This window comes from Triticum aestivum, chromosome 6B, assembly GCF_018294505.1.
Source record: "Triticum aestivum cultivar Chinese Spring chromosome 6B, IWGSC CS RefSeq v2.1, whole genome shotgun sequence".
Taxonomy (NCBI): domain Eukaryota; kingdom Viridiplantae; phylum Streptophyta; class Magnoliopsida; order Poales; family Poaceae; genus Triticum; species Triticum aestivum.
In genome coordinates this window covers 697,289,328-697,304,465 of record NC_057810.1, presented here as the reverse complement: position 1 = coordinate 697,304,465, position 15,138 = coordinate 697,289,328, and the positions used below count along the sequence as shown (strand labels likewise).

Sequence of the window (15,138 nt, the reverse complement as noted above, 5' to 3'; positions counted from 1 at the left end):
TCTTCATCATGTTTTGCTTGAAAATTAAGGGCATAAACAACAATAACAAAAATGGTGTACTTGGCCTCCATCGGTGAACGCTCAAGTTGTTGGTTCTGAATCTTCAGATTCCTTACGTCGGCCATTAGACGGTTCACATCACCACACAAATTACCAATCAACCAGTTGACAAACTGGATGTTTGGATCATCCTGAGACATGAAGAAACAACAATCCACACCTTAACACAAATTTTGGATCTTTTGTATTGTACAGACGGGTCAAAGCCGATGGCCAAAACATAGAAAAGGGAAGCATAGAACGTTACCTTAATTAGATTTCGCGCGGTTGTAGTACCTCCGACCAGCATTCATCACACTCGACGAAATCAATCGAGGCGCCTTCACACAGTAATGACAGAGCTGGTCCGTCTCGTACTCCATTAGCCCTCCCGGTACGGCACCGACGACTACGACAACTACACCATGGTTGGCGAAGAGGAAGGGCGGCTGGTGGACGAGCTAGCGAAGGACGGTGCCATCTAATAGGATTCGTTGCGGAAATGAAAAACTTCACCCCTTACCGTTAACTACCACCTCATCTTATAGGTCACATCCGCAACACCATTAGAATCAAAACACACTACGGATATGACACAAAACCACTCAAGGGCCACATTGACCTAATTTTGTAAATTTTAGGGTGCAAATAATTTGGTTTTGGAGTCGGGGGGGGGGGGGGGGGGGCTGGGGGGGTGGGGTATGGATCCATCAAGAAGGATTTTATGGTGAAAACTAGACTTTCCTCTTATAAGAGCGGCTCTTCTTTACCTCCGTACGGTATGGTTAGACTATCGGCAATTTTCTTTTCTTTTTTAAAGTCACTTCCCCACTTTATTAAGCTAAATTAGGAAGTTCGTCAGAAACAATACTGAGAATACAATCTGGGGGAGACATCTCCCAAGAAACCGAAATGCTATTACAAAAACCGAAACGGGCAATCTCATGAGCCGCTTTCTTCGCCTCCCTTCTCACCCAAGTAGCTCTGAACTCCCCTATGTTTGTGGCCATCATTTTGATTTCTTCCACCAAGATACCCACCGACGACAAATTTCGATCTTGCTCATTTAGCATCCTGGCCACGTTAAGGCAATCGGTCTCCAGATGGAGTTTGGGCACACCTCTTTGCAGAGCTAGATCGACCGCCCTCCTGCATGCCAGCAGCTTCGCCACTTCTGCCAATGTGATATCTGGAAGAAGAACAACATCCGCACCTCTGAAGGTTCCATCTTCATCTCTGAACAGAACACCACCACCTCCTCCTTGCCTCGACCGAGACATAGCTCCATCGACGTTGGCCTTGAGCCAACCCGACGCTGGTGGTTCCCAGCTTGCACGTTGGGTAGGTGATGACAAGGTCTCCGTCTGGCCCCGGACTTTCTTCCATTCTTCCATGAGCGCTGCTACTCTCCTCGCCACCATGTTGGCCTCTTCGATTCTTCTTCCATCACGGGTGTCATTTCTTGCCAGCCATATCGCATATAAGCCCTGGGCCATCGCCGACTTGTCGTCCTCTGAGGCATCCGACATCCACTGAAGCATCCATGATGCAACCAAACTCTCGGTGCACATAGATCGAGGTGGGATCTCCACCCTTGCACCCAATACCGAGTTCAGCTCCTTCTAGAAAAGCATGGAATGATAGCAGCCCCAAAATCTGTGATACAAAGTTTCCTCATGACCACAAGCCGGGCAAAAGACGCCGGGCTTGATCCTTCTACGAAGAAGTTTTGAGCCCACCGCCAAGTTGTTCTTGGTCAGCCGCCACACATGGATCAACACTTTCCCTGGCGCGTTGGTGCCCCAAAGTGCTAGCCAACTCCGGTGGTTCACCGCCTTTGAGGACGAGCCCGACTGTCCGGTTCTCGCCTTCTTCTTCTCCATGCATAGGTGGTAAGCTGACTTCACCGAAAATTTTCCATCGTTCGTAAAATTCCAAGCTACGATGTCCTCAGTACCCGGTCCGCCGACACAAATCTGTAGGATATCCTGTACATCCCCATCGATGAACATTGCTTCTAGCTTGTGTCGATCCCAACTTGTAGCCTCATCATTTAGTAGATGGCTCACCCTTGTAATCCCCGACATATACACCTGGCCCAGTGGCCGTAGGCTACCTTTGCGGGGGATCCAATTATCATGATCAATGCGGATGGTGGAACCATCGCCCACTCGCCATATTAGTCCGTCCAAAAGCAGATTTCTGCCATGCAGAATACTTCTGAAGGTGTATGATGCACCCCCCCCCCGGACATGTTGCATTGAGGATAGATCCATGATCATAATAGCGTGCTTTGAGGACGCGTCCACACAGAGAAGAAGGGACTTGCAGCAGTCTCCATGCTTGTTTAGCAAGTAGGGCCTGATTGAACGCTTCAATGTCTCGAAACCCCATCCCTCCCTCCTGCTTGCTCTCACACATTTTCTTCCACGCGATCCAGTGAACCTTTTTCTCACCATTAGCTTCACCCCACCAAAAGTTAGAAGAAATAGATGTCAGGTTCCCCCATATTTTCTTGGTGAGCTGAAAGCAACTCATAGTGAAAGTTGGGGTTGACTGGAGCCCCGATTTGAATGCGCGCAACATAGGAGGGTCCATCTCATATCAAGAAAATCAAAATCTAACATGGACAGGGAAATAGGGCGGCCCAAGCACACACATGGTTTCTCTACTTTTGCAAGATTTATTAGAAGAATCAACAAGCTAAGGGCCTCTTCGATTCATATGAACGGTGCAAGGCAAATATAGGGATGATTTTTTTTCCGTACAGTGACACTAGTTATCATATTTGAATCAAAGGAGGGGGTCATAAGAAAAATGGTGAAATGTTACCTTTGGTTCGAATGTCAAAGAAAAAAACAAATGAATTACACAATCCAGTCAAATGTCTTTATTTTTATATTTATATGCACAAAGAACAAAGCAAAAACAACATATAATATAATATTAACCTTTTCTTATTTTTGCTGTTTTAACCTCAATTTGATCATGTGTTTTAGATGCCTGTGTGTTTTCCTATTCTTACAAATCAAACACTCAGCGGTTGTGTTTTCATAATCCTTCATTTTGAAGTGGGGCATTTTGATGACCGGGCTCTATGGAGCCCTTTATTTTTGAAAAATTGAAAATTCAAACTTTCCTATTTAAAAAAATCTGAAAAAATTATGCAAGTATACAATGATGAAATGTATGTGTGCATAAAAATTCAGGACGAAATACATTGAAATGCGACTTGTACAAAAAAGACAAATTCATGGACTTTGAGGGTGAATAGTATCATGTGTTGAAAAGCCCTAGATTTGTTTTTTTTTTGCACAGCTCTCATTTCAATGTATTTTGTCTTGAACATTTACACACATGTACATTATGCCTTCATGTATATATGTAATTTCTTCAGAAGTTTTTGAAATGTAAAAATATGAATTTTGCAAATGGAGGCCTCCATGGAGCTCAGCCTCCAAAAGCAATTTTCGTTTGTTTTGCACATAAAATTCTACCATATTCTCATGTTTCCCCAATTGTATGTTTTTAAGACCCGCAAATGAAAGAGGCCCTAAAAGGTGTATGTACTATCCTCTTCAAGATCAAGTACGTCCTATGGTTTGAACTTACAATTCATATCACATTGTTACTCCCTGCCAAGTAAGCTTTGGCCCTCCTCCGGATCACCAGCACCAACCTGGCCCCATGGGTGCCTCTGGGCTCTGGTACCTCCTCAATGCCTCCAACCTCTTGGCAACTTCTTTCATCGATGGTCGCTCCTCGCCGCTCATGCTCACTGGTGAGTCCAATTTATGCGACAATTTGCATATTTTATTTCATTCAGTAGTGTAGAATTCTTTGGATTTTATTGCATTCACGCACCTTTTTCTACATGTTTCCGCCAGGACGTTATGTACGAAAATTATACGGAGTCTAAGGAAAGAAGGCCAACTTATGATGATAAATCACCCTAATAAATGAAATACCATATTACCATAAAGAAGCAAAGCAAATGAGAGAAGAAACAAACCACGTAGGAGGCTCTCGGGCGATCGACGGCGTCCGCTACGCTAGTACCAGTGGTTGTACCAGCCACCGTTGACTCTGTTAGGTCAACTATTTAGCCCCCGTGCACACGGATCAACGAGGAGATACAGAACGCATCCAAAAACACGCCCAAAACGAAGAACCCTCTCTGGAAGGATTCGAGAGGGGGAATTGATTGGAGGACCCCACCACCGCGTCACCGCATGAGAGGACACTATTTTCATCCGTCACTGTCATCACCACCCCATCTCCATCACTTTGTAATACGTTAGCTGGTGTGTCTCCACTTGTGTATTACTCCAACGCTATTACCGTGTTTATTACAATTCATCCCGCGATGCTTGTACTCTCGATGTGTGATGTGTGAGTAGATTCCCTAGTTCTCGGGGATATGGAGGAACCCTGGTATGTTTATGATCGTTTGGTAATAGAATTTGATATCCTCTTTATATGTTTGTGTTAGTAATATTCTTGATGTTGAGTGAAGTCGATTATCCAAGATATGCCTCTTTTGGACAGAAAGTAATTACTGTAGGCATGATGGTTGGTTAGGCTGGCTATAGTGGGGGTAACATAACCGGGCACACAATTAAAGAAGAGAGAGAGGGTTAGAGTAACATAGGTAGATACCGTATCATGTTAAATGCTATGCTACTTTGTGTCATGCATGACAATAAATATGATCATCTATGATACTACTTTATGATACTATGCACTATGGAGGTAGTATCATATGCATGATATTAGTATATGATACTCCCCACTGTGACTAGCCTTACAGAGATAGATTAGTGATGGGGTCCTCCTCCCTGAGGGTTGCAATAGGGGATAAAAGAAGACCGCTTTAGAAACCCGACTTAGAATTATGCTTAGGTATCGGTCATGTTAGATATTCCCTCCGTTTCATATTACTCGTCGCTGATTTAGTACAGAAATCAGCGACGAATAATATGGAACTGAGGAAGTACATACTAGCGGGGATTCCGAACTCCCTGGAACAAGTTAGTCCTATCTATTCCAACAACAGTTATTCACGTCTCATGCCACTTTACTTTACTTTTTGCAGTTTATTTTATTGTTCGCATGAAGCTGAACATTAGTAAGCACTAAGCAGATGCCTTGACACGGTCACATGGATAATTGGCAATAGGCAATTGAATATTGATCCACTTGACTACTTTCTGCGAGACCAGCCAAGTCAAACCTGCCTGATGCTCATCGGCTCATCGCATTCACATCCACCATCGGTCCATCTCCATCGTCCACTGAGCTCACGTCACCGACTCACCGCCTATGTATATATCCGAGCAGAGCAACCAACAGAGGAGACCATGTCAAGCTAGGATGGCGACTACCACCATACTGCTGCTGCTCATCGTGCTGCATTTGCGGGCGGCAGCTGCCTCAGCCGTCCCCTACCCCTTGGGCATCGGCGCCGGCTGCTTCCGCGACGACGGCCAGCAGGGCTTCCAGCTCGAGTGCGACGATGTGCTCTATTACGTACTACATTTGTGGTTTGCCTGATCAAATGTTGAAATGACTTTGCAAACTGAAGACATCGACGAGTGCCAACTGAAAGGCGAATACCCGTGCTACGGGGTCTGCACAAACACGCAGGGAAGCTACAGTTGCCAGTGCCCTCCCGGGACAAGTGGAGATGCCACCAGGAAGGATGGCTGCCGGCCAAAGGACAAGTTCACCTTAGCTCTGAAGATCTTTACAGGTAACACATTCATTTAGCTTGTTGGTTCGTCGTGCAATTTATAGATAATAATGAATCTAAACTAATGATCGAGTATGCAATGTGTCATATCTAGGAGTCAGCGTGGGGGTGTTCTTGTCAGTGTTCATGTGCTTCTGGCTCTACTTGGGGCTGCAGAAGAGAAAACTCATCAAGGCAAAGCAGAGCTTCTTCGAGCACATAGGAGGCGTCATCCTGCAGCCGTAGATGCGCTCCTACGGTGGCGCCGCCGGGGGAGGCAGTGGCGGGTTCAAGATATTCTCGGAAGAGGAGCTCAAGAAGGCCACCAACAACTTTGCCGCTGACCAGATCCTCGGTCGCGGCGGCCACGGCATTGTGTACAGAGGTGTTCTGGAGGACAAGACCATTGTGGCCATCAAGAAGTCTAAAATGATGGAGGCCACAGAGACAAAGGAGTTCGCGAGGGTGATGCTCATCCTCTCCCAGATCAACCACCGAAACGTCGTCAAGCTGCACGGTTGCTGCCTCGAGGTGGAGGTGCCTATGTTGGTCTATGAGTATGTCTCCAACGGCACTCTCTACCACTACATCCATGGCGGCGAGGGCCACGACACCAACAAGGCACTCGACACCCGCCTACGGATAGCGGCAGAGTCGGCCGAGGCGCTGTCGTACATGCACTCGTCGGCCTCGCCACCGATCCTCCACGGTGATGTCAAGACGTCCAACATCCTGCTCGACGGCAGCCTCACCGCCAAAGTCTCTGACTTTGGGGCGTCGAAGCTAGCACCAAGTGACGAGGCCGAGATTGCGACACTGGTGCAAGGCACCTGCGGGTACCTAGATCCGGAGTACCTCATGACATGCCAGCTAACGGACAAGAGTAACGTGTACAGTTTTGGCGTCGTTCTGCTCGAGCTCTTGATGGGAAAGAAGGTGCTCTGCTTTGACGGGCCAGAGGAGGACAGGAGCCTTGTGTCCCGGTTCATGACGGCCGTGAAAGCTGGCCAGCACGGTGAGCTCCTTGACGACCAGGTGAGATTGGAGATGGGCCCGGAGGCACTGGAGGAAGTAACACACCTCGTGATGCGGTGTGTGAGCATGATGAGGGAGGAGCGTCCGTCGATGAAGGAAGTTGCAGAGAAGTTGGAAGCTCTGAGGAGGTATCAACGGAACCCATGGGGTCAGGCTGGTGCTGATCCGGAGGAGGGGCAAAGCTTGCTTGGCAGAGACGGTGAGCAACAACATGAAGTGAATTATAAGTTGAGACCGCAAGATCGTGCTTGATCTTGAAGAGGGTAGTACATATACTTTTAGCTTGTAAGTTTTCTACAAGGCGTTGCCGGGACTGTTTCTTAAAGTCGACACAGATGTGTAAAGTCTTTTGGGTGTAACGACAGAAATGCACAAGAGTTACTTGGGAAAGGAATCTTCTTTTTTGTGAGAACAGAAAAGAATGTTCATTAACAAAAGATAAATGCAACGAAAAGAATAAGAGAGAAATGTTCTATGAAACAACAACAACAACAACTGTAGGGGATATGCTCCTCGGAAGTACCATGCGACATCCCCCCAAAAGGTTACCAACAAAAAGGACCATATGCTTTACTTGGGCTCAGACTTTTTCTTGAACCAAATCATGGAAACAGAGTCCTCTGCTCTGCACCGTCATATTCACACCACACTGGAACAGAGTCATGCGATTGGGCCGAAGGCCTAGAAATCTTGTTTTTTTAATTTTATTTTCTGTAGTCTATTGTCATCGGAGTTATATCACGGTAGCCACTGAGAACGGAAGGTATCAAGAATTAGCCTTATCCCGTACTGAGTTTTGTGAAGATATTTTAGTTTCATTGTTAAAGAAATACCATCATGCTTCATGCATTTTCCAGATACTAAGTTTAGTGCTGCTGGGTGCTGGCAATGCAAGACTGTGTTCAATGAGCAAAGCGGTTTGACCACCCTCGACTCACTGGAATCCAAAAGCATGGACAAAAATGGCACATGTATACCTTGACATAGTAGAACATGTGTACAAAAAGATTATCCAAGATTGACTATCAAGACAACTAAAATTTGAAGAAAGCAACCCAATTTGTGAGAGTTGAATTTATTCTGAGTAGCAAATTCTTGAAAGAACTCTTGTATGAAAATAAAAATTCTGGAAAAACAACAACATAGAATAACTCTTAAACTCTTCACTGTAATTCTAAAGGAAAAACATAGAATAACTCTTAAACTCTTCACTGCAGTACTGTTCAGCATCTCCACTACAAAGTTATAACTCGGAATTCCAGAAATATTTGAGAACCAGATCAGCATATGACATGAACTGTCACTCCAGACTGAAGAAAGTAGTAGAGGATTGGGAATGGCCTTTGTCGGCCATTTGAATGGCCAAAGGTTGATAACTAGGGACAGTTGGTGGTTGACAGTTAGTGACTAATGGTTGGATCTCTTCGTCGCTTCCTTCACCAATTTGACATGAGGTCAACCTTTTTGTTCGCAAATATTGTAATGTACTCTCCACTTGCTTCATGGTAGGCCTTTCTTCTCCCCGGAGACGCAAACACATCTCCACAAGAGAGGCAATGGTATTAATTTCATCTTCAGTTGCTTCTTCAAGAACTTGAGTAGCCACCACCTCTCTTACTGGCCTCACTTTGATCTCTGAAATGAAGTAGATGGACAAGTTTTGATAACACTCTCCACCTGCATTGCTTCGGAAAACTGGCTCTTTTCTTGTGAGCAACTCTAGGAGTAACACACCAAAACTATACACATCACTTTTCTCGTTTAGTTTACCGGTTTGATAATATTTTGGATCCAAGTATCCAAATGTTCCTTGTACATTTGTAGTCACATGAGTTTGGTGAATTGGAGCTGTTCTCGACGCACCAAAATCCGAAACTTTAGCGGTGTAATATGCATCCAACAATATATTAGAGGACTTGACATCATGATGAAAAACTGATATGGAAGCAGATGTATGTAAATAACATAGAGCTCCAACAGATTCTAGAGCAATCCTCAAACAGTCGTCCCAGGATAGAGAGTGCCCACTGACTGACTCACCACGCAGGACATCAAATAAAGAGTCATTAGGGATAAAAACAGACACCAACAGGGGCACCTCTGTTTCAAGACAACATCCAAAGAGCTTCACGATATTTCGATGATTTATCTGAGAGAGGATTGCAACCTCATTAATAAACTCATTGATCTCAGCTTCCTCAACAAGTTTTGACTTTTTTATAGCTACCACACGCTGGTCAGATAAGATGCCTTTGTATACCATGCCATTCCCTCCACGTCCGACAATTCGAGCATCATCAAAATTGTTTGTTGCCTTCTCCAACTCTTCTAAGGAGAAGATCGTTGTCCTATCACTTGCATTTTCATCAGACAATATGAGTTGTTCCAACAGAAGGCCCTGGTTTTTACGGAAGTACATCCTGCGTCGTTGTTTCCTGATACCTCTTTTCCATCTATAGAAAAAGAATACCCCACTCAAACCAACAAGTAGCATTCCCAAGGCAGCGCCCAGTCCAACCATAACACCTACTAGATCGGGTTTGCGCCCTGGCGCGAGGGTGCCGGTCCCAACATTTTCGAAACAGGTAATTCTAAGTCAGTATTAACCCAAGTTTAATATATGCAATCATAATAGATAACATGCAGTGAAGAATATGATATGAGCGCGATATAGATGTGCAGACACTTCTAAAATTGAACGAACAATTTTGAAACATGTGAACAGATTTCAAATTTATAGTAATATTTTAAAAATATGTTAACACTTTTTAAGTTACACAGAAAAAGTCTATAATAGTCAACAATGCAAATCTCTTCAAACAAGAAACCCATCGCGTCCGACACTTATCCATCGCCACCAAGTGCTCTGTAGTAGAAATATCAGCCAAAATATGCAGTACTGATTATCTGAACTGGAGCATCACATTCTAAACAAGAAATAGGAATATATCTAATAGACAACATACTGAACTTGGTTCACAGGACACGACAATCCTTACGATATGAGCCTTGTAAAAAGAAAAGATGTATTTACTATATCATCTATCATTCTAGCATAGCGAGTACAGCCTTAGGATAAAGAGATGATTCACAATGGAGTTGACAGATGCCATGAGGACGATCAAGAGTACATAATCAGTTGGGCTACAAAGCAGCAGAGCAAGTCTGTGAATAGATCATACACGCTTTCATATTTACAAAGGGAAGAATCCTGGCACAAAGACTTTGTGACCCTGACGAAGAACGGACAAATGGATGGGCTTCATCTGTGGATAAAAGAAAACATATTCAAATAAACATCAGGAAAACAGGCTACAAGACACTATCTAGTGACAGGATAACAATGCAAAATGAAAATCTAATGATCATAGAGAATAACAGTAAAACATGAAGTATCCTAAAGTAATTTCTTAAAACATGAAGAGAAAGAATGTACCACATCACATGTATGTGCAAAAGAGCTGGTGATAGTCCAAGGTGTGCCAGGAGCATGTCAAGAACTGCCCTGTCTGGGATCCTAAACACTCGCTGGGTGTCCTGCAGTTCCCAATAACATAAAACATAAGGCCTTCGGGAATTGCCCAAAACAATTCAGCATGGGAGAGGAATCAGAGAAATCAGTTGCGGATAAAAGCAACCACAGTGATAAATAAGATATGCCAAGCCTATCGTTTAATCAGGATTTTGTTGAGGATGTGCCAAGCGTTTTTAAAAAACAACAGACCATGAATCAATTGAAAACACAACCTGTCACCTATTGTTCAAAGCCACAGATCTGATTGGCATGCACATTGCTTGGTCTTTCCAAAGAAAATGCAGTCCTAGACAACATCTAATCAACTGAGGAAACATCTACAAAGCTATTAACTACATCAAGAGCACGTCAGAGAAACATAATTTAAACCATCACACTGCCTGGATCTAAATGGCACTATTTTCTTACTACTATCCGTGAGCTTCTACAACCCCTAGTTCAGATGCATGTTTCTCTGCAGAGATAGCAATGTGTACAAATTCAGATATATGCATACATTTTCAGCTATATTTTCAGATATGTCAGCAACCAATGTTCTTTGGTAAAATGATTCCTTAGACATCTGCTTGTGACACCCCTCTTGCATACGTGAGAAAAACTATACACACTGCCTGATGGTTGTGTATGTGGAGACATACCATTATAAAAAGATGTCATGGTTTCTTGCATTAGAATGTTCTCCTAGAAAAGTATTACAAATAACTTCTTGGAAATATCTCACACGTGCCTTCCTAGAAATGATGTGGATGTGCTAGTATAGGCAGATCCATCTAATTAGTTATCCTCCTTATCACTACTCTGTTTTAATCTAAGTTTTTCTAGCGCCAGGCTAAATTCTTTACTCCTTTCCTTATATGAACATGATGAATCTTGATCTAAATTAATTCTTGGTAGCATTCTGTCTTAGAACACATTTTTTTCTCTCTAAAGATGGTAATTTGATATGTATAGAGATACACAACACTGAAGCCAAGTGATGATTAAATTGAACTGAACCTTCCAAAGAGATCGAACAGAAGGTGTCCTCGGAACTTTTAACTATACTAATTTACTGTCGGATGATTGCATATAATAATGCATCATAAGTAACGAACAGACTGAATGATGAAATGAGAAGAGGAATATATTCATGAAATAAAGTAAGAGAAATAAAGTTGAAAGGAAAAAAGTGCAGAGCTTGCAGGTGAAAAACATCATATACGGAACACATGCAGGTAGGGTTTTTTCCCTTGATTCTATTGCTTCTACCTGAATCTCAAGGTATACAGTAACATCCACGATTAACGGAACATGCACTCTGATTTCAATGTAACATGTTTCAATTCCTCTATAACCTCTGTGTTTTATCCAAACAAGTACATGAACAAGATAATCATCAAAACATTATTATGTTCTCAGCAAGGCTATGTGCATTCTTCTCAAGTCTGAGATATGCACGTACAGTGGTCTTAGATCAATTGATAATCACCAGAACTAACTACAATACATAGTCTGTGAACCAAAAGTGAGAAAGTACCAGGAACATGATTTGTGTAGTTCTCTGGCTGATACTACACATAAGCTGTTGTTGTTGCAGGAGCTCAGGGGAAAGGAGAGTAGGCGGACCTGCTTGCCAGAGCTCCTTGACTGGCCAGTCGAATGCGCAGCCACAGCCAGGGGAGTGCTGCTACCCTAGCATGAGAGCATGTTAAATGGAAAAAACTCAAATCCCTAACAAGAACTTTTTTTGAAAGATCCATAAAATCCAAATCGGGATAGGGGGACTAACACGAACTCATCCTTCATGCGAGCACCGCCGCTCGATGGAGATGGTTGGCACTCCACGCCACTCCATGCATCATCATATTCCTCCTTCACGCGAGCACTGCCGCCCGGCAGCCTCCACATCCGCCGGCTCGGCTCCCTCAACGGCCGCCATACCCCACGCCAACGTGAGCGTCCATCCAAAGGGGGCACGCCGACGTGAGCGTCCATCCAAAGGGAAATAAAGAATCGGACAGCAAAACAAAGAGCAATGTTAATATAACCACATCATTCAATTCACATGTCAGGACACAAAAGAGGTCTTTCCACCAAGTGGCTTGATACATACAATTAAACTCAAGAAAATATTTTTCACCACTTACAGATAATAAGCAGCTGTAAGGGGGCACACAGACAACCGCATACCAGTATACATGCAAATAACTTCCAAAATAAATGGATGCCATAGGAAAAGTAAACTCCAACATATTACCAAAGAGACAATAAAAGCTCTGAACCAAAAAATCTAAGAAATGCTTAATTCAGTTTATTTACCAATTGTGAAATTAATTATTCTCAGTCAGGTGGTTATGGTATACTTAAGAAAACACTTGTAGACTTCAAGTACAGATAAATACTCAAGCTACATTACAGTTTAGAGCGGCTCATCTCACATGACGAAAATGACTGAAGGGAAACAAAAAAACTTGCTTCCAACATGAGGTTATGTAAGTAGTCATACTAAGGGATCCAAGGGTGGCTGAAATCAACTTGAACATAAGGAGATTTCAGTTGTATGCGCAATATATGTTTCCAAATAAATAATCTAAAAATCATCTTCTATGACTATTCCGAAACAGAGGCCCGCTGTATGACGCAGAGGCACGCTGCTGAAAAAGGAAGATGTGTCTCTGAAAGCTGTTGAAATATGGAATTGGCAGGAAAAATGGCACTTTCATCCCCATATTTTTCCTCGAATTCAGGTCAGTCTGCACCCTAGCAACATGAATTTAGATCTGCTATTGTTGCCGCGGGATCATTTGGCCCCATTTCATCTCCACCCCCCTCCTAGTTGTGCGGACAACGTCGGATTCAGGACAACTCGTAATTAAGATAAAATAAACATAGTGATTGGGACCACAAGACTCACAGCAGATCAAAGTACATCTAAGAAAAACTAAAAAGGAAATTTCTCTCAAGATCAACATAAAAGAGTCCATCTGTTCTCAAAGTAAAGCATATAGCAACGACGACTATAAGATAAGACACAAGAAATGCACAAGCGAGATTGAAAACAAACGGTTTGTCTCATTGATTTTGTATGGTACGACAAAAATCACCCCGGCTTGTACAGTCTGTTGTTGCTTCAAACATAACAAATGCTTCTCTTATTTATTTGTTAGCACACATAAATGCAAACTTGAGTTATTCTGTTCAAGCATACAACAAAAACAAGTTGAAAATACTACAGATTTGAAAGCACAAGTAAAGCCTACAAGAATGCTTCTCTTATTTATTTGTAACCACACATAAATACAAACTTGAGTTATTATGTTCAAGCATATAACCAAAACCAAGCTGAAAATACTACAGATTCAAAAGCAAAGTAAAGCCTACAGGCTGAAACTATTGCAGATTCAAAAGGCACATACCATATTTAATTTCAAATTGAGCATAGATATGAACCTGAACTATTTTATCTGAACATATGATTAGGATAAATCTATGCACTACCGGAAACTGGCCCTACCCCGACGGCCAAATCAATGCCGACGGCTGCCGTCGGCCTACTTTGCGCTATGCCGACAGCCACGTCTTGGTCGTCGGCGTACCTTGGCCGTCGGGCTACCACGAGCTAAGCCGACGGCACCCGTCGGCATACATATGTCGTCGGCCCAGCTGCGAACATGGCGACAGCAGCCGTCGGCATAACCAGGCCGTCGGCATACCCGTGGGCCCGGCGACCCCGCCCGTGACCAGCGGCTAACGTCGTCAAATCTATGCCGACGGCCTGGACGGCCGGCCGTCGGCATATATCGTCATGCCATGTCATAGATCCGCGGCGCACCGTCCATGAGCTAAGCCGACGGCTGCCATCGGCATACATGCCACGTCAGCGATCCGCGGCACGCCGCCCGCCGCCTAAAACCTGGCCGTCTCTATGCCGACGGCATAGCCGTCGGCATAGGTAGACTTTTTTTCATATGTATTTTTTAAGCTTTTTTATGTATTATTATATAAACTAACATGTAGCATGTTAAATATAAACATACATATGAATATATATGTAGTTTGTATTTTTTTCATATATTATGAATATATATATATATATGGTTTGTATTTTTTCGAGCACGTTAATAATGTGCGGTCATGTTCTTTTGAATATAGATCATTATATTTTATTAAAATCAAAAACAGCTATGCCGACAAAAGTTTTGTGGCGGTTGCAAACGCCCGACACCCGTCTCCAGAGTGTGACCCCCCTCACGTCCGCGGTGTGCCCCCCTCATGGACGGCGCCGGCACCTGGAGGGGGGAAACGGACGCGTCGGGTCTACACGGTGGATGTAGCTGTGGGTTTGGCCCGGATGTTGCTCCCGGGTGTCCCTACGGGTGACCTGACACAACCGGGTGCAGAGGTCCACTGGTCAAAGCCCGTCCGTGGGAAGTCAAAAGGCTAGATCTCGTGGCCAACCGCTCCACGGTTAGGCGGGACGGGGGCCCTGGGGGGGGGGTAGCAATGCCACCGGAGCATCGTACCGGACCCTCATACATGTGCGAGGTGGTGTTGTGGCATGTTCAAAGAGGCGGCACACATCTCAGGGGCGTGGCCCCCCTCACGGACGGCGCCGCCGCCGTCACCTGGAGGGGGAAAACGGACGCATCGGGTCTACACGGAGGGGATGTAGCTGTCGCTTTGGCCCGGATGTTTCTCCCAGGTGTCCCTTTGAGCTGACCTAACACAACCGGGTGGAGAGGTCCACTGTTCAAAGCCTGTCCGTGGAAAGTCAAAGGGCAAGATCTCGTGGTCAACCGCTCTAGGGTTAGGCAGGACA

At 44.2% G+C, this 15,138-nt stretch overlaps 1 protein-coding gene, 1 long non-coding RNA gene and 1 pseudogene across 2 annotated transcripts in view; 1 reads left to right on the top strand and 2 right to left on the bottom strand.

Moving 5' to 3' along the window:
* Positions 1-5,412: 5,412 nt before the first annotated feature.
* On the top strand, positions 5,413-7,094 carry LOC123139663 (putative wall-associated receptor kinase-like 16; annotated as a pseudogene).
* Positions 7,095-7,873: 779 nt separating this feature from the next.
* LOC123139461 (wall-associated receptor kinase-like 8) overlaps positions 7,874-15,138 on the bottom strand; it is a 67,889-nt gene continuing 60,624 nt past the window's right edge. The window contains exon 2 of the mRNA XM_044559262.1: positions 7,874-8,720. Within this exon, the coding sequence (XP_044415197.1) occupies positions 8,106-8,720 (615 nt within the window). The 3' untranslated portion in view covers positions 7,874-8,105. The remainder of the gene's footprint in view (positions 8,721-15,138) is intronic.
* LOC123139462 (uncharacterized) lies at positions 9,787-14,123 on the bottom strand. The gene is made up of 4 exons (XR_006469582.1): positions 12,109-14,123; positions 11,857-12,003; positions 10,242-10,342; positions 9,787-10,071 (listed from the first exon to the last, which is right to left on the bottom strand). It is a non-coding gene; the product is annotated as an uncharacterized lncRNA (long non-coding RNA).